Genomic DNA, 23,493 nt, shown 5'->3' with positions numbered 1-23,493 from the left:
AAGTGCTGACAGCACTATGGAAGCTGTCCTATGCATTGTTGCAAGGAAGTTGGAGTTCTCTTTCAGTAGCTTTCTTCCTATCCTAACACTCTGAGGGCTTTTTTGTGTATGTTTTTTCAGAGAACTTGCATTCTTAATACCATGAAAACAGCATACTCAGTGCAGTGCTGCTTGAGTGCTAGTGGTGCTCCTGTGTGTCCCTGAATCAGATGAGTACAAATTCCAATTAATAGTGAGTGCTCTTTGTGATGCAGCCTGGTGTACATCTTTTTGTTTTGGCTTACTTGGTTTGTGTGGGACAAGAAGTTGCCATCTGGTGGTTTTTTCTGTGGATGTTATACCTTGGTTTTTGTTGTATTTTAAGAGATCAGAAGCCCCCCAAAAAAACAACTGGCTAAACAAGAACCAAAGTGCTGATACCTCTTTGAAGATTATGTAAAGGATTAGCCCACCAGTGAGAGGAAACAAGACTTTGAGATAAGAATGTCTCTTGAGTTATGATTGATCTTTTCTTTCTCATTTTAATATTTTTAAAGACGAAAGCATGTTGTGGTACCCAACACCTGGTGGTACTGCAAGGCATACCTTGGGAAGGCTTGCAGGTACCTGTGGTGCTCCCAGACCCTCATTGCCAAGGAGGCTGGAGTGTGTGATCCCTGCAGTTCACAGGTGCTGGGTGTTTCTGACCTGTGTGTGGTCTCTTCAGGTGCGCTGTGTCCTCAGTGCTTGGCCCTGGGCTTCCCATTTTTAGATGGGGTCTCCCCAAGCTTTTGTGCTGAGAGGAGGCCTTGGCTTCATTTTTCACGTTCTGTGGATCTCCCAATAAGATGAAAAGAAGTTTAATTCATCTTAAGGTGTTACCTTGTGTGGGAGCTATGTGACTAGCTATGTCTGTAGAAACATAAGTTTGCCTTTCTAAAAACAAGACAGCTTTTATTAGTTTGCTAGTGCCAGGTTTCGTAGGTTCTTTCTTTTGCCATGAAAAAGCAGCACTGGCATATTTGTGCTAGCAGTGTGACCTCCCTCTGACCCAAAACATCTCTTTGCACAGAGCCATGTAAGTCTGTAATACTGTCTTTTTCTGTCTTTTTTTTTTTTTTTTTTTTTTTTTACAAGAGATAGATTATAACTTCATTTCACACTGTGTGGGGCTGTCCTTTTGTTTTCATGGTGGGGTAATGTTAAGGTTTGTCTTAATGCATGGTCCTCAGCTAGGGGAGGTCCAGGGAAGCTGCATGCCCAGAGAAGCAGATAGTGTGTAAGTAGGGCTCCTCAGTGCAATGGGAGCATAATGAATAAGTAGGAACCTCACTTCTTTCTTTTTTCTGGCTTCTAATAGCTTTGTTTTCTCTTAGCTTTCAGTTGTTGCCAGATAAACCTCCTTCCCTTGTAATATTAGCCACATGCTGACAGTTCTGCCTAATTATTTCGCAGCATAGATGCTCACCTGTCCAGCCAGCCACCTCTCTTTCTAGTTAACACTTCATTCCTGGCAAATGTTAGTGCAAACTTGAGGGGGGAATAAGGTTGATGTTATTCTTTTGTGTGGTTTGGTAGGTACCTGGCTGAGCACCCAGTCGTGATTTTGAATATTGCTGAGATTTTCCTATGTAATGATATGTAATGTGATTATGGAACATTAGATGGAATAATTAAACTCACCACCTACTTAACTGACCAAGACAGTCCGGGTGATGCACTTAATTGTACGGCATCTGTTACCTTGCATGCAGATGGTGTTCAGGCTTAATGAAAACACATGGCCCTAAGTCTTGCTGAGTTTCCCTTGGGGTTTTCACAGGCATCTTTTTCATCAATTATTTCACAAAAGCCATCTTAAGTTTCTTGTGAGCTCCTGGTTCTTTTCCGTCTAGAGAGAGCAAATTCAGCGTGCTCGACCTGATGTGCAAGGGACAGCTTTAAACTCACTTTGCAGCCTCCTGTGATGAATGAGATGAGTGGAATGTGTCCATAACCATCTTCCTGGCAGGAGGAAATGGCATCGGGCTCATCTGGTGTGTGTCAACGGAATCTGTTGCATTACTGGAACCTTGCATGTGACAGCTTCTTTTTCTCTGAATTACCTGCTCACCTACTATTTTAATGTCTCCAGACGCAAAGCTTGTGCTTTAAGGCAGTGATGCAAACTCTTAGCCACAATGACAAAGTGTGTGGCATTATAAAGCATTTATATTCCTGTACATCACTGCTTATTTTTAGCAGTGTAGTTTCTATGAGTGAGTCATTGGCCTGAACATTTTGCAATAACTTGAGTACAAGTTTTTTGATAATAAGAGAACCTTAGAATTTTTGTTGTTGACTTGTTGTTGGTTCTTTTCATTTGTTTAATGAATTTTCTTTAGTGGTTGGTGTTGAAAAGTCATTGTTGTCTTTGGCAAGCAGAGTACGTGGGACCTGTGTGTTTCTTTTGTGGACTGTAATGGATATTAGGAAAAGGCTCTTCTCTGAGAAGGTGGTCAGTCACTGGAACAGGCTTGCCATGGAAGTGATCAGGGCAACAAACTTGTTAGAACTCAAGGAGCATCTTGATGATGCTTACCCATATGGTTTAGATTTTAGGCAGTCCTGTGAGAAATGAGCAATTGGGCTTGATGATTGTTACAGGTTTCTTCCAACTTGAGATATTCTGTGTTCCAAGAGGAAGCAAAGAGGAGACAGGAGTGCTTAGAGCCTTCAAAACTGAAATGATCTTCAGTTCTTCTCCCAAGGCTTTGGGGAATTCACAGAAGTTTTGGAATTGTGACATGCTAAACTAAATGAAAATGTGTGTGTCTTTAGAAAGTAAGGAGTGACAACAACTTGCAGAGAGGTCTCTTTTCAAAAGAAATTAGCTTCTTTCTTTATAAATAAACATTTATAAACTCAGTCCCTGTATGAGTTGACCTCTGTTTTCTTACCTGGTTCTTAAAAAGTGCAGGTGAAAACAGGATTTCATCTCTGAATTTGTAGATAGAGGTATCCTGTTCCTCTTTCATCAGTCATGCTACAGTTGTTAGCTGTTAATTTTAAATTGGAGTATTTACAATGACAGAGTCAAGATTTGCCAAATATGGGTGATCCAGTTTTGGAACTGAAAAGAATTATTAAAGTAGTATTGACATTTGATGTAGGTAGTATTTAATAAGCATGGGACCCTTGATTAAGCAATTACCTTTTTTTTTTTAAATAACTGTATCAATATTTGAATGATTTTCCATTCCTGATCAGTGTTTTCCCTGCAACTACCTTTCAACAAGCTAGGGTTGACAATATTATAGGATTTTAGAAATTGTGCAGAAATGGGTCATGCTATTAAAAAATGATATGAATCTCTTTGCAGTGAACACCTGGAGACCTATTGCAGTGCTGCTTTGGTGGTGCTGAGTGAAATACCCCAATACTCACTGTGGTCAGAGTGCTTGTGGGAGATCAGCTTGTGCTGGAACATACTGGCTACATTTTCAGTTGAGAGGTGTGAGGCTTTTAATCTCAGTCAAGGATGGGTGCTGACATTTGATTTAGGGTTTAGGAGCTGCTAACCAATCATGGGTGTCTTAGTCTCAGTCATTATTGTGAATAAACTTGACTCATATTTTGGAAGGGCGCAGGCAACTTGGGGAAAGGTGGGGAATTGCATGTGGTAGTTCATTGCTTCTCTTGACTTTTATTTGGGGGCATAAAAGACCAGCACAAGTCTTTTCCTGTAGATTCTTTGTAGTGGTTTAATTATATTGCAGGCATGCAGGGCAGGGAGGAGAGGGTGAAAAGATAGAGCAGCTAATCCATGCTGGATCATAAGAGACAAAGCTGTTACTAAAGACGAGTGGCCTGTGTTCTCTGTTTTCTCATGGCATCTTATTTTTATGTAAGCAGCCTGGAGTGTGTTGAATAGGTGAGAACAGAGTTGCATAGCTGGAGAATTTGAGGCTGCTGAGCTCTCTCCCACACAGCTAAAATGTGATTAATGGAAAGCTTGCATAACTTACTCCAGCGGGAGGGAAGTCAGATTGAATGTGTGTGGCTCTTTTGCAAGGTATGGTTGGCTGAGAGGAGTGTAAAGGGCTAAATGAGCCTGGGCTGGATTGGGCTGGGACAGGAGTCATGGATTAGGCTGGGTCAGAAGTGTTTCCAGCCTGGAAGGTGCTCCCCTCCAGGAAGAAACCACTTTAAAATCAGTGAGCAAGTCTTACAGGAGAGACAGAGTAGAAGAAAAGGGAAGAAAGAAGTGAGTTACTGTGTTGGCCTCAGTCACATTTTCCTTCCATAGCTTGGAGACCATGATTAGTCGGGTGTTTTTGATAGTCCTTTAATCCCTTGGTGACAAGGAGCCTCTTCCTATAAAGCAAACCCCAGGAATGTCTCACCTATGGTTAGGAAAGATCTGGGCTTGGTAAGGACAGACCTGCCCTTTGTTGAGGAGCCAAGGGGAGTGTCAACTCCCTGTCACATTTGCCTCACCTTGGCTCCTCCAGTCTCCTGTGGCCAAGCACAAAATTCATCTCCGATGTAACTGGTTGCAGCAAATAATTGGTGTAATGAGAATTGTGGTTTCCAAGGTTCTGTTTAAAAAAATACAGCTACTTCCAGCTGCACACTCAATTACGTAGTCACCCTTGGGCCTGCCTTACTAATCTCTTTTTGCACTCACCTGTCCCACCCAGTTTTAGTGGAGCAACCACTTAAACAGATCTCAGCATGTGAGCCATGGCTGGAAGCACCTTTTTGTAATGGGTGTCTTTATTTTCCTGAGAATATCTTCCTCAGATTCTTCGAGGGTGACCCATACTGTAATTATTTCCCTGCAATCCTGGATGTAGAGTCCAGCCTCCCTTTAGGTAATATTCTGAAGTTATACCTACAGATTGTAAGGCAGAGAAAAAGTATACCAGAGATACTTTGTGTTTTATTCCAAATTTACCACTGTCAGTGACACTAGTAAAATACTAAGTCTTCCCTTAGGTATTATTGGTTGGATTTTGTTGTGGGACAGAATGATTACTTGTTGCCACAGATTATAGCAAGCATGAGTGTAACTCTGAAACATGAGTTTCAAATAGCACCATTTATTATTATTATTATTATTATTGTTGTTGTTGTTGTTGCTATTATTATTGTTATTATTATTTTGTTTTCCCTCAAAATTGTAATGCTTTGCAGCAAGCTGAAGGTAATTTTTATATATATATTAGAGTTGCCCTGTGAGCAGGAAACAGGAAATGCTTGAGGTCTGATAATTTGTTAAAACTTAGCAGATGCATAATTCCTTCAGCAAATAAATCTGAATTTCTTTCAAGATGGAAAAGAGTTCCCTGGTGCTGCATGGTAATTTTTCCACTCTTCCCTAGGCTTTGCGAGATCCCTTATCCCAGTGTGCTGTCAGGGGAGGGATGGTGCTTCCCAGGGATCAGGAGCTGGTGTCAAACAGCCTGCCTGGCTGGGCTGCCAAGGGATGTGGGCCAAGGAACACCTGGAAGCCAGTTCATGAAATGGCCTGTTTGCCTGGAAGCTACTTTCAGTGCTGTGGAAAAGGAAACCTAGAAATGTACTTTCATAGGAGCAAGAATAACTGGTCTTAAGGAGCTCTGTATACCTTCTGACTTATTAATTTTTTTTTTTTTTTGTTCCTCTTCTACACCCCTATATAGCAGTTTACCCATGGTTATAAGTTAAAGACACAAATGAGCAAAACAGGAATGTTTTTAAGGTTTAACAGGCCGTGGAACAGCAGACCCAGGGAAGTCCATCTATTGGACTCTGCAGGTTGGGCCATGTGTCTCCCTTGTTTAGCCAGATCCCAGTTTCTGGAGGAAATGAGCAGAATCCTGTGGCCAAAGGGTGTCAGAGCAGATGGTCATCATGGTCTCTTTTGATTTAAAACCTTGACAATTCTCGCACACACCAGTTGCTCTGTTTTAAATCGTGTAGGAGGGTGCTTTCTGATAGAATGGGAGCGTGAAATCAGGCAGGAATGGGGTGTGTAGAAGTTGTTGTCTACAGTGGCAGAGTGGCTGTTGCAGGGGGGGGAAAAAAAAAGCTCAATGGGAAGTAGCTCTCCTCTGCAGAGATAGAACAGAGGAAATGTCTGCTGCCCCAGGCTGAGGAAATTCTCATTCTTCCACTGCCTTTTAGGAATATCAGGACAGTGAGGAGAAAGTTCAGTTTGTTGTAGTAGCTGAAGGGGATGGATTTTGTCCAAACTTGATTCCAGGGCTGAACTATTTGCGTTATTTTTGGCTGTAACTGCAGAGGGCTGGTGGGAGAGAAGGAAAATGAAATCGAAAGTTTCATTATTCTTGGCCCATGTTTAGTGTCTACTGAGTGTTCCTGAAAGTCTGAGTGACTGCTTCAAAGACACCTGGAGAAAGGCTGGTTTTTGTGTGTGCTTAATGCAGAAGTGTATTGGGCTGGACTGCAGGTGTGTGAGAGCAGTTCTGTGATGATGCACAGAACAGTTTCCTGCTCTGTGAAATTCTATTCATATATCATACCATGCTTGAGGTCTGTGTAGCTGGCACTTTCAGTGGTCTGTCTAATATGGCTCTTGCAATGCTGGAAAGCCTGGCAAAGCACTCCAGACCTGATCACACACTGCAAACTGTAGAACAGGGGAGGATGTTCTGCAGAAATGCCAAGTTGTTATGGGCAGGGGAGATGGATTTTTGGCTGTGTTTGGGATGGATTTGACAAACACCAGAATACAAGAGTATGAGAGAGTGCCTTAGAAAGGTGAGCTACACATTGTCTGAGTAGGCTTCTGGTTGAATTTCAGTCTGAGAGAGGACTTAGAGGTTTGTGTTTGAGCTTTTAAAATACTTATTTAATTATTCATTTCTCTTCCTTAAGTGATAGGGTTGAGTTTATAGACATCTGAATGGCTAATTAAGCAGTTAGAATGACAAAGAGGAAATCTCTGTATCTTGCGTTACATCCAGTTACTTCTGTATGGTAGTGTGATGCTTCTCTTTTATAATATGAAAATATGTTGAGTTTGGTTTTTTTTCCTTTATTTAAAAACTAAATGACCTCTAAAGTATTTGTATCAAATGAGATACGCAGACCAAAATAGAAATATGAACAGTGTGTTTATGCAGAAAGTTGAAAAAGGAACCCCAGAGCCACTACTCAGTGACCTGATTGCTTCTCTGTGATAATGTATGTGTGCACTGAGGTATTTTGCTTCATGTTTGTTTTCTGGAAGGTAAGGTGCTTAAGTTGCAAAAGTGAACACTGGATAGACTTGAAATTTACTTAATTGAATTTTTAATTATCTAAAAGTTTGGGGGGGAAAAAAGTCAATAAGAATAAAATGCTTGTTGTGATGTTTTCCTGATTGATCATGCAGTAAGTGTGGTTTGTTTTGTTTTTTTAAAAAACCCTCCATCTGTTTTGCAGGAGAAACTGTAGAAGGTCTTCGTGAGAGCGATTATCTTCTGATTCATTCGTGTCGGCAGTGGACAACAATTACAGCTCACAGTCTGGAGGAGGGTCACTATGTCATAGGGCCAAAGATAGAAATCCCTGTCCATTATGCAGGTAAAGCTATTGTTGACCTGAAATACAAATTCAAAAATAATGAATTGCCTACCACTTACACTGATTCCTGTATTTGAGAGTGAAGCTAAGCCTCTCATGTGTTAGTTCACATGGCTGTGAGTTAACTTTTTAGTAATGTTACAGAGCAAGAGATACTGACTTGCTTGCAGGGCTGCTAAATAGATGTATTTCATTGAACAGCACATTGACAGAGCACGTAGCTGTGTAGAGGAATTGGTTTCAATTTGAGCATAATGAGTTGCCAGCACTTCTCATGTGTGAATGTGGGGACACAAGTGTGAAAGTTTGAAATTGCCTTGAAGTTTGGTCAAAGATGGAATAGATTTTACATTCAAGCTGGAGGGGATTTTCTGATATTTCCATGTTAAGCACCAGGGACTCTTCATAATAATGCTGCAGTTTTAAACTAATGCTCCTCAGTAGTGCCTTGTCTTTGTCTGCCTTCTTGGGTGATAGAGTAATAGTGTTGTTCCAAGTAACTATGATCCAACTAATCCATATTTATTTTATGATTTCAAATTATTTTTACTTTCCTAGGAAATTATTTTTAATACTGCTGTTTAGTGTTCTTAGTCACAAGCTGAACAGAACAATACAATGTGAGTGGGAAGTGCTTATCTTACAGCAGTAGACTGAAAACTTTTAAAAGCTGGAAAGTGTGAACTGAAAGAGCCATGGCTACAAAATAAGCCGTGGGCTTAGTCTTCTAATTAGTCTTCTGTATAACCAGTTATCAATTGAATAATGTACTTGGCTCTGCCACAGTCTCCTTTAAAACACTGTGCACTGAGGGAGTGCTGAGTTGCTCAAGACCTGGCTGAATTGCTGTGAGTCAGTCACAGCAGTGCTGCAGCTGCAGTGATGCACCCTATTCCAGTAATAAAAATTGCACCACTTGCCTTCTTAGGTACTGTTTCTCCTTGGAGTTCACTGCTGGAACTTTAGTTTTTCTAAAATGTGTTTAAAAGCTTTGGTTTGGTAGCATATAGTGTTATAATATATGTGGCTTCAAAACTCACTGAAATTAACTTTCTTAACATAAACATTTTCTAGTGCTTGTACTTAGTAATATAGATTTTTTATATTTTTTACATCACCTGGCTGCATAAGCTCCAGTGGTGTGGACAGATAAACATTTCACTTCCTTTGAGCTGAATATCATGTTTTAAAATCCTCACACTGATTCCTGGAAGAAGGAGAACAGAAAATAAAATGGTTGTTGGCATGAAAGAAGATCTTAAGGGGTTTACTGAAGGCTTGGTTTGGTTCTTTATTTTTAAAGTTAATGAAGATATGCTAGGCAGGGTTCCTGACTCTTCATGTTTCCATTCATTCATATCTTAAATTTACACAGACACCAGCAAAATCAAAATCTATCCTCTGAGATACTGCAAAACTGTCAATGTGCTTTTCTTCCTGACTTGTGTTAATGCAGGAAAAGAGGGTGTGTTTAGTTAGCAAAATACATTTTGCTGTCAAAGAACATTCCCTGCCACAAAACTCTCATTAATGAGATGAAAATACCTGAAAGTTTAGAAACTTCCACCTAGTGAGGGCACTTACTAAACACATGATGAGCTCCAGTGTTGCCAAAGGAACTTCCCAAAAATGCTCTGTGCTGACTTGCAGAACCAGAGCATGTCTGATGGGCTTGCCTGCATGGAAGGAGGAGGTGAATCTGCACCTGTGAAGGATTAGTGAGCAAAGCACTGCAGTTTGGCACTTGGATGCTAACATTTAAATATAGTTAGAGGTGTCTTCCATACCCTAGAGATTACCTTGTGCTGCTGTGGAGTGCCATGCAGAGCCAACACTGAGTGTGCTTTCATGCTGCCTGTGCAGTGCCTCATGTTCCCTGCTCTTAGGATCCAGAACCCCTCACTGGAGAGGCCAAATTTAGTGGAGCTGCCTAAGCTGGCTTGCTGGGCTGGGTGCTGACGTGGACTATAGGACTGCTTTTTGCATGGTTAAACTTTAAACTTCTGTCAGCTAAGATGTACTGCCTGCCAGAGTGACCCTTAGAGATGGAACATAAGAGTTCACTGAAATTATTTTCTATGTTTGTTTTGGCTTTAATAGAATACCTTTTTTTGGTTTTTAATCCTAGAAGAATTTCAGTGTCACAAATTGCAACATGATACTGGTTGTAACAATTGAGCAGGAAGAGATGCTGAAACTGACTTTATTTTCCTGAGATTACAGTTTAAGTATCACAAAGTCATCACTTGTATATATAAATATGAGCATAAAGTAAATCTTATTTTGCTACTTGTTAAATCAGGTTTTGATATACTTATTAAACAATACAATAATATTTAAAGAAACACAAATACAATAATGCCTTACTAAGGAAGGGGAATACTGTATTTTACATTTAAGTGAAATTTTATTATCAGAACCTGAGCTGTGCAGTCTTGCTGGTGGTGCTTTCCCTACTATGAAGGTGCTACCATGGTTGTTTCTTTTGGTGGTGCCAGACATGGTTAAATTTTGCTGTTAAATATAATATATGACAGCTGTTAGTGTAACCATTGTCTCTTGAATATTCTCTTCAGCTTCTTCTCTTTAGAGTAAAAATTAATGTAGCATCAAGTTATATTTTTGTGTAATTAAAACCAAATAACTGATGTGTTTCTGGCACTTAAAACAATAGAAGCCTTCACATGTGTATAGAATGGAGAGCATATCAAAATTAATGCCCTGATAGTGCCCTGACTTGGCATGAAAGAATGGGTTTCACAAGAATCCAAGGTAAGCCATCACAGCAGATGGACCTTCCTTTGGTGCTGCTTGCTTTCATCAGGTACACAATTCACACTTGATACCTATAGGAAGGTCTTATCAGCTCTGTGTCTGAACTAGTTTTGTTTTGTTCCTGGTACTCTGATATCCTTAATTTCTGCTCTAAAAGCAAGTGTGTGTTACCAATGCCCTCCAGCTGATGTTAAATATTATTGTTACATTTGGCTTAGGCAGCACAGTAACCTTTACCTTGGTAAATGTCTCCCCTGGTAGCCTCTGGAAAATACTGGTTTGTGATCTCACTTTGGAAAATACAGGGCATGTTGTTGCAGAATTACACTTTGCTGTGCTGCTGCTTGCCAAGAAGGACACTTTTCGTTTTTCTGCAGAGGTTCTGCATAGGAAGATGTGTCCCAGGGATATGCTGGTGACCGCATCTCAGATGTATTCTGTGATAACTGAAAGGCACTGAAGACACTCTCTCAAGGTTTTAATACTGTGGCTCTTGGGTCTTGTCTGATTCTTCTTGCATTACCTTCCAGGACTTTACAGCTCAAAACTATCCAAAGTGTTCCTGAGGATTCATCAGCTCAAGCTGCAGAGGTGTTCTGCTCTGACTGTAAATGGTTGGGTTCAGTCTGCTGTAAATGCCTGTGCTACGTGGCCACAGTTGTTTATGTGTGCAGATTATTGATGTGAAAGTGGATGATCAAGTTGGATGTGGTTGCTTAAAACCTGCTGCACAGGAAAAGTGGCACAGGAGGCTGTGGAATGTGGGCATACCCCCACCTACACAGTGCAGCCTTTTCTTTCAAAGGCCATGCTAGTGTTGGTGAGTGCAGGCAATGAGAGAAAAAGGCACTTTGGGACAAGTTGGCAGGATCTAGGTCATTTTGCCCCAGATACTCATTCCCACGTTTAATCAAATCATAACAGGACTTTTAATGTTGGATTTTTTTAGGGCCTTATCTCCCTTATTGCAACTGATAGTTCAATTTCTCAACTGTTTGATATTTTTCCATTCTGAGAGGAAAGCTGTTTCTCTGAGATGGTGTTTAAAACAAAAGACAAACACACAAATGTAAAAATCCTTTTCTTTTTCTGTAGTCTTCTACTCAGTTTTGCCCAGAGTTTGGAGGGAATGCCTCTTACCTGTCTGCTTCCATCTGTGTGTACACAGGAGGCAATTAATAACAAAAATACTTCTATAAAGATATTAGAAAGTAACACCCTATCCAGGGTGTGCCACACTAACACATCCGGGATGTTGAAAATACTCTGTGAACTCACAGCTCCCTGCCACAGAGTGAAGGTGTGCAATTGTTAATACAGACTAATCACTGTGCCCTGCTCTGGCTGCTTACCTAAGTGTGCTGATAGCTTTCTTAATGTCTTTTAAATGAGGAAATATAAAACCTTGTCATGTGAACCTTTCCCAGGTGGGGTGCTGGATGGGAATGAGTCAGAAGGCCCTTCTCTGGTGTTGGGACTGGTGTACAAGCATTCCAGTGAAACCTGTTCCTGCTGGTTTGATCTGTTAGTGGCAGAGCCGTGTCTGATGGGCCTGCTCCTCCCCAGGTCCTGCTAGCTCAGAGGAAGATGCTCTCTGCAGGTCTTCCCAGGAGTGAACGTGCCTTGGCAGCAGAGGAGCAGGACAGCTCCCTGAGATCTGGCAACCTGCAGCTGCACAAGTTTCCCTCTCAGGTCCAAAGGCATGGCTGTCTCCAAGGCACAGTTTGGCCATTCCTCTAGGCCTCTGCTATTCACTTTGGAAGAGCCATCCCTTGGACACTGAGGGAGGAGAGCATGATATGAGTTAGGCATCTCCCATTTGTCTTGAGATGATGGCAGTGAGGGCAGCTGCTGTTCCTCATTAGCCACCCTGAACCTGCTGCATCCTGGTTTGGAAGGTCTGGAAGAGCTCATTTTTCCTTCAGTGATGCTGAGCACTCTTAGATGCTTGTAGCATGTTGGGTCTTCTGTAAATTTTCTGTAGAGTTCTCTTTTTGGCCCTGGGGAGAAGAGCAAACAATAGACTGGTACACATCCATTGTTTGCCAGCATTATGGTATCTGCTGCCAGCTTGTGTTACTTTGGGGACAGAGCCTGTTTAAGTTCAGCTCAGGCTCTCCACTCCCTCAGATGCAATTTAATGCTGCCTGCTGGTCCAGGAAGGTGGTGCTGGACAAAGAGTGCTTTGTCCCGTGCTTTGCCTCCCTGGGAGAGCGGGTGGTGCCAGGGGAAGCTCTGCCTGTTCTGAGTGAGCTGGGCAGCACAGCTCCAATGGGGCAATTTGGAGTTCAAAGAGGTGGGTGAGATCTAAGGCAGGGAGGGACACTGCCTTGGAGACAGAACTGAGTCAAGAACTTAGGTGAGTCCTTTCCAGCCAACAGGCACACCACTCCCTGATACAAAATGTTTTGCACTCGTGTTTTGCTTTGAACTTAACCTGGCACCCATCTATCACATACTTCTGCTGAGACTTTTGTGCTCTGCAGCTGAATGTGACTCTCTAGAGAGCAGGGCCTGGATGCTGTACTCCTGAGAGAGGCAGGCTGCCATGTGTACGTGGGCTGGTAAATGATTAATGAATGGATATCCTCAGAAGAAAACCAAGAAAACAACCTACCCACACATTTAATCCCTCCAGTACTCAAGTTTTGTTTTGTTTTTTCCTTTTTTTCTTTAAAAGGGTTGTGCATCTGAAAAGCAATTGGAGGTTTGAAAACTTTTCACAAGTACTTCTAATAAAAGAAAGCATTGCCACCAGCATATAGCCTTCATGCTTTTAAAAGAGAAATATGACTTCTGTAGTTCTGAACACTTGACTGTGTGAAGTTTCTTGAGAACAGCCACCTTTCTCTTCTCATAAACAGAAGAAAGTGTATTTGGTATTCATTTAAAAGTCTGATTGTAAAGTAGTGCCTGAATATTGCAGAGAGAAAGAAGGCATTCATTGTATTGAACAGTTTGTGCCACCTCTGAGATCAGTAATGTCCATAACATTTGTAGTTGCCCATATTACACGCTTTTCTGAAAATGTTTGTGTTTAAAATTTATTTATTGGCTTGATTTTAGTTTGTTGCTACCTCATTTTCTCCACAAATACTTAGGGTTTTTTTTTTATTCTAGGAAATCACAGCTTTGTAGTCTGGAAACTCTTCATATCCCTGACTTCTCAAACCTGTCACCTTGAAAAACTGGATGAACTTTTCTTATATACAAGCAAATATCCATATTCCTCTTCTTTTTTCCTCAGAGAGTTACCTTTAAGTTGTCAGACTTTCCCATGGTCCTGTCTGTTATTTCACTTTCTGTGCCCATTTAAATTTTGGCAAACGCTTCTCTATTGATCTACAGTGCAATATCAAATTGCACAATCAAAATGCAGTCAATGAGATTGCTGGCAAAAATTGCCTTTTTTTTTTTTTTTCTTTTGCATCTCTGGATGCACTTGTTCTTCCTGTTCTTTTATCTCCCCCTATTAGCCTGTCTGATGAAGCAGCAGCTTTTTACCTACTTTTAATGAAATATTCCCTTATGTCAGATCACCTGTGTTGGAGAATCTTGTCTACTTTGCATGTTGCTTTGTAATGGCTAAGAAAAGTACACGTTTTCCTTTTTTTTTTTTTTTTTTTTTCCCCATTTCTTCTCAAGTCATGTCCTGACAGCTTCCCAGAATGGAAGCTATGGACCAGCAATGCTTTTTCAGTGTGGAGAGATGATTTAAATTTAGCATCAAGTGAAACAACGCTGTGTAATGACTCTTCAGGTTGCACAGCTGAAAATCTTTCACTTTTGACTTCATCTCTCTGGACCCAGCCAAACTTTTTTTGCAGTGTCTGGTTTTCCCTACAGTTACCATTCTCATAAGTTTAAATCAGCAGACTGTGAAACTGTTTCTTTCTTTGTGTAAGTATATACAACCTAATGTCTATAAGAGATTCCTGATAACTCCTACAGAACTTGTAGAATTTGCTTGGATGTTCAGTTTTGTGGGTGGATATATCAACATGCCCAGCTTTTTAGTAATACAACATTCAGCACTCTTTTAGCTCCAATTTGCCTTTTAGATATTTCAGATGGGCCAGACAGCAAAACTGGAACTGCTGTAAGAGTCTGCAGCCCTCAAAGACTGTTGCTCTTTGATGTAATGAGAAAAGTAGGATTAATTCACAGGGTAGTAATATTTCAAGCAATGGAGGAAAAGTCTGATTGTGTCCCAGAAGTTCATTGAAAGAAAATACTTGCATTTTTTCTCTTTCTTTCTAACCTGGAGTGAGAGTCTGTGGTTTGTAGACACCAGTTCTACTATAAAATATGCTTGGTTTTTTTGGGATTTGCTTAAGCACAAAGGGACCAAAAGCTTGTGATGAGAAGGGTATTTTTCAATCCTATTACAGTGAGATACTAGGTGGGAAGAGGTGTATGCTTTTAGATACAGCAGTTTTCATCTCTTGGTCTCCTCTGCTTTGACTTCAGCACAAGTATAATCTTATCCTTGTTTTAAAAAGAAAAACCCTAAGATTTGACTCAGCACTTAACTTTGTGTTTTATTTTTGGGAAGGGAAGCAGGAAGAGAGAGGGAAAACTTGCAGCTTTTATAACCAATGACTCCCAGTATCACATGTTCCTCTCAGACTTCCACAGTTCTTGGCTGTTACTCAAAGTCTGCAAACTTGAAACCTGCTGAAATTCAGCTGGGACCTTACAAGCATTCACTCTGAGGAGGCTGGTGGGCTTTTTTGTTTCATTTTGTTTGCTTGTTTCAGTTCTCCATAGGCAGCAAAAAAGACGATTTGAGTTGCATCAATTAGGAAAAAGTTCTAGAGGCTCGTACAATAGAAATTAACTGGCGAGGATGACTTTTTGAAAGATTGCAATTGAGGGAAGGGTAGAATAGCAGCCAGGAAACTGGTTCCCAGAAGACTGGGAGATGGCCTGATTCACACAGGATTTGCTTGGCATTGCTTGAATTACTTTGCCTTAGCTCTTGGCTGGTAGTGCTGGGCTCATTTGCATGATGCTGGAAAGACTTAAGTGCTTGGGAGAGGGTCTTAAAAGCTGCCTGACTTAGCCACTGGGAAGCTGAGAGAAAAAGGCTGATCCCCCACTGGGAATCTGAGGTGTATTCAGTGCTGCACTCGAGGTTCAGGACTGATCCCACATTTCTATCGATTTGAAGCTGCCCTAAGCACTAGCTACAAGGAAATCAGAAATGTGGCTCCTGAGTTCCCAAGAGACAGCTGTTCTCCTCTTTCATGAGGTCTAACTTCAGAATTCAAAAGGGAAGAGCTGCATGAACACTACAGCCTATCCAGCTGGTGAGCTCCAGCCAGCAAGGCTGGGGCAGGGGCACAGTGCCTGTTTCTAGGCACTGGGCAAGGCATGAATAAAGTGGGAGGCTGCTTCACCCCTTGCCTACCCTGACAGGCCTGTAGAAAACCACACAGTTAAAAGACTTTAAGGATAGTTAAGATGCTCAAAGAGGGTTTCTTAGTTTATACTCTGTAATTGCAATCTGGAACTTCATACCAGTTCCTAAAGTAGGAATTTTGCAGTTTTAATAGCACCCATCTGGCCTTGAAGTTATCCCTTAATGAAGTAAAGACTAAAGAGAAGGGAGTTGTAAAGGCTATGTTTAATCAGCCCTTCTGTGCAAACTTAGGGGAAGAATTTTTATTAAATTCTGAGAAATGGTATATTTTGAGTTGGTTCACATGGGCAATGATGCCTTTTGTTAATCTCTTATGTAACACTGCATGAATTTTCATACAAAGTACCAGGTGCAGAAGAAAGCAAGCACATGTGACTGCTAGGAATGAAGCAGTCACCAGTGCAGCTATCCCATGACTCTTACCTGGATCACAGTTCATTCTAGTAGCAGATGAACACTCTTGCAAAGAAGCACAGCCCTTAATGCTTGGGGAGTTTGGTTATGGGCTATTGCACGCTTCTTTTCATTTGGCTGATTCTTCTGCTTTTGGTTTCACTTTGTTTCAAGTTCATCCCCACTTTTTCCTTTGCTGAGATTATGACTTGTTACATGGACTAAATCTGCATGGGAATTTGTGAGGGAAGAAATTGCCATGAACTTTCTATAATTAGTCTGTGAAATCTCTTTCAGACAGACTGTCCCTTTTCCTTCTGCGGGCTGGAGAGGGGACTGTTACAACTGAGCTAACATGGCAAGCAAGCAAGGCAAAAATTACTGGTGTCTTTCCCTTCTGTAAATACAGAACCCAGCTGGCAGGAATGTAGAGCAGGAATTTTGATAGGTCATGTGTGTTTAGGGAGGGAGCTGCAGAGAAATCTTGTCTCACAGGATGATGTAATCCTGTGAATTTTTGGATGTCCAAACAGATGATTTTTTTTTTTTTTTTCCCTACTGGAGCCAGTATTTGCTGCTGAAAAAAACTGATAGGAAGGTTGGTAGGAATTCTTTGGTCAGCATCCTCCCTATGGAAACCAGCACACTTCAAGTCTGGGAATGAGAGCTGGTCACATCAGTGCTGCCAATTAAAGCAGCTGACATCACTGATGTCCTAAGCTTTGACTGAACTACTGTACCAATTGGTGCCAATAGGAAAATAAAACCGTGCTATTTAAGTCATGTGTAACTGTTTATATGGAGAATGTAATTTGTGTGTTTAATTTAGCCTGTGATCCAAGGCAGTGATTGTGCTGTGTCCGGGAGAGGCACTTCTGTGAGCTTTGAAAGTTAAAGAAGTGGAAAAACTGGCATTTTCCTCTGTCATGGGCTGTTGTGCAGAGACTTTCTGTTCTCAGTTGGCAGAGATGAACTTGTTTCAGTGGTGGGAGGGGAAGCTATTAACACTAATAGCAAAGGTGACCATTATTACCTGCATAGGAGAAACATGGGTATTTAACTTCTTGCTCTGAATGACCTGTGCAACAGAGAGAAACTGAAAGCCTGTACTTACTTTCTCAGAGCTTTATGTGCAGACATGAAGCTCTGTCTTTCATTCATCCCCTTTACTGCAGGTGAGTCTCAACTTTTCTGTTGAACCCAAGTGTGCAGTTTGACTCCAAAAGTGGGTGGAGCAGGTTCAAAGAAGGCAATCCATTGTATGCTGTAAGAAGGCTTCCATAAATGTCCTTAAACAAGGAATGCCAGGCTGCTGAACCACCTGTCACAAAATCTACAACACTGACAGATGCTATTGTCATCTTGGATGGTTGATAGCCTATGTAGAGAGAGAAAGACCTTTTAAATCAATGTGTTAAGGTTATGTTTTTCAGGGGAGGCACCTTGGCATCATGTTCTTTAAATATTTGTCACCAGTTCAACCTTTCCGGTTCATCTCACATGAATTCTATATTGCAGTGGACTGGGAATAGCCAGCCAAGGCTGGCTGGCTGCATTTGAGTGGCTGAAATAATTCAAGCCAGCTGCATCTGTTCATTGCTGCCTTGTTTCATGGCACTCACCTGGTCCTTCTTTTGCTGTGTGTGGACCAGCTCATCATGTGAAAGGTCCCATTCTTGTTATGATGGCTTCACATGTGCTCAAAAAGGAAGAAGGATGTGTAAGTAGGATGCAAGATCCCTCCTGAAAGTCTTCATCAAAATGATAGGAAGTGCATTCATTGTGTTCTGACAGAACAATTGGTTCGTGTATTTAATTTAATTTTTAAGTGATTTGTAACCTTTTGAGCATAGGCAAGTGTAAGGTGTGTGTCTGTGCATGATAAAGCATTCAGCAAAAAGTACTGACTGGGAAAAGCTCTCTCTGATAAAATGCTGTATGGGCCTCTGCATTTCCAGACTCAAAAAGTAAAGTCTGTGTAGGCCAAGTGGCATCACTGTGAAGCTTGATGGGAAAAGTGAAATGAGCGGGATGGATAGTCAAGCTTGAATTATCCAATTCTTTGACTGCTATGTCTCTGCTATATTAATTACTAGGGCTCAAAGTATGTGGAAGAATTAAGACATTGGCTACACAATTGGCATTGCCAAAAATAGAAGAAAAACAAAGTAGTGCTGTGTTAGATTTTGTGGATCTGAGTTGAGAGATTCTTACATATGTGGCTTAGAAACCCAGAACCAGCTGCTGGGAAGGATGTGTCCCTCAGAATCAGTATTGAAGAGCTAAAGCATGTCCTGGGGTGTGGGATGAGAAATACTCTGAGTAGGAATGAAGTTTACTGTATGATACTAAACCAGCCCTAGGCTTCATTGGGCATTGTGGGACTTTGGATGGGGGAAGTGGTCAGTACTTGTAATTATTCATGGTATCAGATTTTTTCTATGCAGTGCTGTTGAACCATCCAAGAGGAGAGTTGCTATAGAAACATAACGTGAATTTAGACAAACTTTCTAAATAAAATCAACAGAAAACCTGAATTTGAGTTCAGACTGGTAGTGTCTTAAAACAGCACGTAAATAGAAGAGAGAGTGACATTTATAATAAGATCTAGTATGCATATTCCTATCTGAAAAATGGCTTTATCTGAGCCTAAAGAAAGATTGAGATGGACTTGAAATTCTAAGGGTTGGGGTTGGGTTGGTGGTTCTCCTTTTTTTTTCAATCTGATTGCTGCTGACTGACCACTGTCCCACTTCAGGGTGTGGGTTCCCTGTTCTGTCAGTCACTGTCAAAGGCACACAGAGGTGTCAAAGGATCTGATGGAGCCAATGAATCCAAAGGTCTATTCTAGGTAGGTGGCAGGGACCAGATGTGCTCGTGCTGGCTTTTGTCATCCTGCTGGCTGTGGGAGGGGTAGGGCAGCAGCAGGGAGGCAGAGGAGTGAGGGGAAATGCTGGTGGAGGGAGAAGTAGCAGCAGCAGCATGGGTGGTGGTGGATGGCAGCAGGATGAAGAGATGGAGGGACAAGGGCTCCCCACTGGGAGGTCAGGAACAGCAGCGTTGCAAGGATGAGGCATTCTGCCAACCCCACTTTGGGATCAGGGATCCCCTGTCCAGCTGGTAACTTGCTCTGAGCACCGAGTAGCTCTCAATGCTCTGCCTAGGATAATTTCTGGTGCCATTTTAACAAAAAGGTGCTTTGCTAGTCTGCATTTCTGGTTAAAATTCTAATGACTAGAATTAGACTGTCTAGAAGAAAGAGACATATGGCAAGCAAATGGCCTTTTTTAATGAGCCTCCCACTCAGCAGTTGGCTGCTCATCCAGTTTGTGTGTGGCACAGTCTTAGAGTAGCATCTTCTTGCCAGATAGAAGAAAAAATTTAAATCCTGCAACTTTTTGGTGAGTTTTCTTTCAGGAAGGGGATTGGGAAGCATCAGAATGTAAGTATTAGAGGAAGACAAAACTTCACTATAGCTTCTGCAACAATTTTTTACTGAAGCTGTTAGAAAATATTCCAGAAGCTGCTTTAGAAAACTAGAAAGTACACAGTTCTTTACCTCTCAGTGGTTGCTGGGTACCATAGATACTTCTTTAGAGCATATGAAATTTTCAATGATAAATAAAACAAAGTAACATAATGTCTGACTTCTGAAAGTCACAGTAGTCAGAAAGGCTGCAATAAATGATTGCAGCTGGTCTATAAAATGCTATTAAAATTAATTTCAATAAATACTTGTTGGAAAAGACTGCATTTAATAGCCAGTATTGGGTCTGGAGATTGATGGGACCATTGTTTCTAAACAGTGGGTGCCACCAGTATGGGAGCATAAAATTTATGATGATCAGTCTCTGCTGTTAGTAATGGCTGTGTGACTGATCTAAGAGAAATCCATTGCCAAGGTGTAGCTGTGTAAGGATTCATGCAAGTAAAAACTTACTTATGCCCAACCTCCTCATTCAGCCTGATGACTTCAGATGAACTTGTGGCAAGGTCAGGCTGTCCTCCAGCACTTAATTTTGCCTGCTGAAGAATATTCTCTGCTGTGGCAATGACTTTTAATATTGGCTCTGACGTTAGTGTTTGTTCTCATGTTGAAATTAGTTTGTGTGTAGCAAAGGAGAACACCTTGTGCTCCATCATCTTGCTGCTAACCCCTTCTGAAGTTGTGCAGTGGTGCTGCTTTTTCTTCTTGCTGTGACTTCTAACACTTTTCCTGCCACTCAGTGATTGCTTTGAAAGTGCAAAGTACTTTGCTACCCTCCGTGTGCCTTTGTGGCTACCCAGCCCTCAGCTGAAGAGTGAGGGCTGCCTGTGCAATCCTTTCTCTTGAGCACTGCCACTGCATGGTGGGCTTGTTGGATCATCTGAAGGAAAGGGGCTGGTTAAGTACTTCTGCAAGAAAAAATGAGAGATGTGTTTCAGACCAGTTTCAGTAGGAAAAAAGAATGGGAGGTATTGGAGTTCACTGGGGTGGTAGCAGCAGCAATGTGCACCTAATCCTTCACCAGGTGCTATTTACTTTGTCTATAGTTGCCATGACTAAAATCCTTGTGGCTCTTTCAGAAGAGAAAAGGAAGCTCCCAGCAGCAATGACTGTGTTCATCCGGCTCTTCTGATAACGTATGAACTCATAATTGCAACTTAAAATAACTTCTCCCAGTCCATCCCTTGGCTGCACAGTTGTTATCTAAGCAGCCTGGAAACAGAGCTGAGCTGCTGGCCTCAGGCACTGCCAGGTCTGGTGTCTGACAGACTGGGGGAAATCTGGGGATGAGCTTTTCAGCTGGCCGACACCGTCTGGGTGGTGGAGGTCTCTTTGCAGACTGTTAATCATCTGTCTTGCAGGCTTTCTTCCAACTGTGTGTGTCTAGCAGGGACTCTTGGGAAGCTCTCCCTTCCCAGGCCTTGCCTGGACAGGTTCCAGCTGAGTGTGAACCTACAAACCATTTCTGTGTCACATTGCTGATGACCAGTTATAGCAGCACAATGTGGGGGGGGAGAGCAGAGGCATCTGACCCTCTGTATTTGCCAAGTCATATTATCATAGCAAGGTGTGAGTAATAGCCTCTCTCTCTCTCTTTATACACACACACACCCCTCAGTACCAGATCTCACTTTGATTTGATTTCCAATGTATCTGTGTACCCGAAGGCAGACTACTGCCAGATACTTCTTATTTGTGTGTGAGCAGTAAAAATCATTCAGTGTGGGTGGGTTGAACTTTTTTTTGGGGGGGAATGTAAATATATTTTAAGGAAGGTATGCTCTTATGGGCAAATAAATAAAAAAAGCAATGTAGCAAAATTGCCTACCTAATTTTACCAGTGTGCCTGAGCTAAACTGTGTTCTTTGCTGTTGGGATCCTTATGGGGGATTTCATATGTTTTTTAAACTAGGTTTTCCATTGTAAAGCATAAGGTGTGTAGCCTCCTATAGCATGGTGTTAAATAGGATCAATGAGGAGCTGGTAGGTCCTGCTGACTGTACAGTAAGTAGTTGACAGTTTCCGATCTGGGAGTAAACTCATAAGGTATCTAGCTTATTTCCATTGTCTTCAATTCATCTGAAAAAGGGTAAAGAAAATTTAATGCAACTCAAAATCAGGCTTTTGCACTTTCCATCTCTGGTTCTCCAAAAATAGCTGGAAGAATTCTTTAATGTGCAGTTTTCAATGATAAGATAGTACTTTAATATATTTCATTATTTAATTTAGCTCCAGGTGTCTAATGTCACAAATTTTAAGAGCACAGAATAGAGTTAACTGATGTGTTTGAGGGAGATGATGAAAAAAAGTATGTGATACTGTGAAATTCCTCTATGACATGTTGCCACAACTTGTATACATCTGAGTGGGTGTGCAAGGAAGCTGGTGTTTCCATTAGAAAGTTCCTGCAAAAGAAATTTGAAGTCCACACTTTCCATTTTGGAAAAAGCTCTTAAGAGAGTGGGCAAGGAAGGTAAAGTCCCAGAATTAGAAACTTAGTAAGCATTTAAGGGCTGTGAAAATTAAATTTCTCTTCCCCAAGTTTTGCAAACCAAGCTACTATATGAATACTTCTGAGAGAATTTCCCTGCCCAAATCACTAGCAGAGTTATCTGCTGCTGCCTTGTTTAATACAAGGCTACTTTTTCAGGGTAAGAACATTTTCAGCTTTAAATGCCTGTTGTGCTCATAAGCTTCTCTGATGGATAGGAGTTGTAATGCAGGTAAACAGGCCCCTGACTTTGAAGGGCCTTTGTCATAGGAGCCATATGTGTGATTTATGTGCATATTTCTAATTTTGCCATTGTGTGTGGTGATGATGGGTATTGATTGTTTTCCATAATTGCTGGTCTGGCCACTGTGATGCTTAAATGCATTTATAAAACAAAGTGAAGGAGAAAATAAGCATTACTGCCTGGAGCCTCACCTTGAGCACCAGTAAGCCCTGCTCTTCCAAATCTGAATCAAAAGTTTCAGCTGTTGCATTTTGAAAAGCAACACTTGAGTAATACTTGATCTTGTTCATAATTTAGTTGGATCACTTTAAAACATACTCTCTTTATAAAGGCCTAGTTGTTTATAAAGCTGAAAACCTTGTTTGGATAGCTATTTGGAAAACTAAAATGGGGGACCTGGTTGCTAAGCATTCGCCTAAGGCTTCGGTATCATTGACTTCAAAAGAAATCAACAATAGAAACAATTTGGGCTGGTTTTGGCAGATGGGACTTTTTGTTTCAAGCTGGAGGGATGATCTTGGGAATAGAGACTGAATACTTTGACTAGCATTGTTGTAAATATTAGTCTCCCTTGCAGGAATTCTCTGTATTAAACAAATAAGCAAAACTGTTTTAAAAGTTTGCTCTTACATGTGAGGAGCTATTCAAATGAATACACACCCTCTTACCTGTTTCCTCAGACATTACTCTGACATAGATTTTAAAATAACTTTGTGTGTTGTCTTTTTACATTTAGGCTCTGCTTGTGTACACAGCCAGAAGTTCATGTTGTTGCATGCTACAGCATGTCATATCTTGGCTTCTAATGACAGATGAGTTTCACAGGTTAATTATGCTTAAAATTAACAAATGCTATAACTTTGAAATTTGTCTTGAGTGATTTGTTTTGTTGTTCTAGGGCTTTGCAACCCTCGTCATGTTATTCTTCACCAAGTATTGTCTTCATTTGAAATGCCCATCAAATTGTTTCCCTTGGTAGTTCCTTACTGGAGGAAAAATTCTTCTTTGCCATGAGAAGGAAGTGGCCATGGCACATAGGTGATATCAGAACTTCTGGGTAATGTTTGGAATAAGTGAAAAAGCAAACAGCATCAGGAAAGGATTAGATTAAACTCTTCATTGGCTTCTCAGGAAAACTTTTGTGT

At 41.2% G+C, this 23,493-nt stretch overlaps 1 protein-coding gene across 1 annotated transcript in view; it reads left to right on the top strand.

Annotated features, from left to right (window-relative positions):
* Positions 1–23,493, top strand: part of GAREM1 (GRB2 associated regulator of MAPK1 subtype 1) — a 98,280-nt gene that overhangs the window by 15,499 nt on the left and 59,288 nt on the right. The window contains 1 exon segment of the mRNA XM_079301282.1: positions 7,393–7,533. Coding sequence (XP_079157408.1) covers positions 7,393–7,533 — 141 coding nt within the window.

Source organism: Erithacus rubecula (genome assembly GCF_903797595.1).
Source record: "Erithacus rubecula genome assembly, chromosome: 3".
NCBI classification, from domain to species: domain Eukaryota; kingdom Metazoa; phylum Chordata; class Aves; order Passeriformes; family Muscicapidae; genus Erithacus; species Erithacus rubecula.
This window is presented reverse-complemented; position numbering and strand designations above follow the sequence as displayed.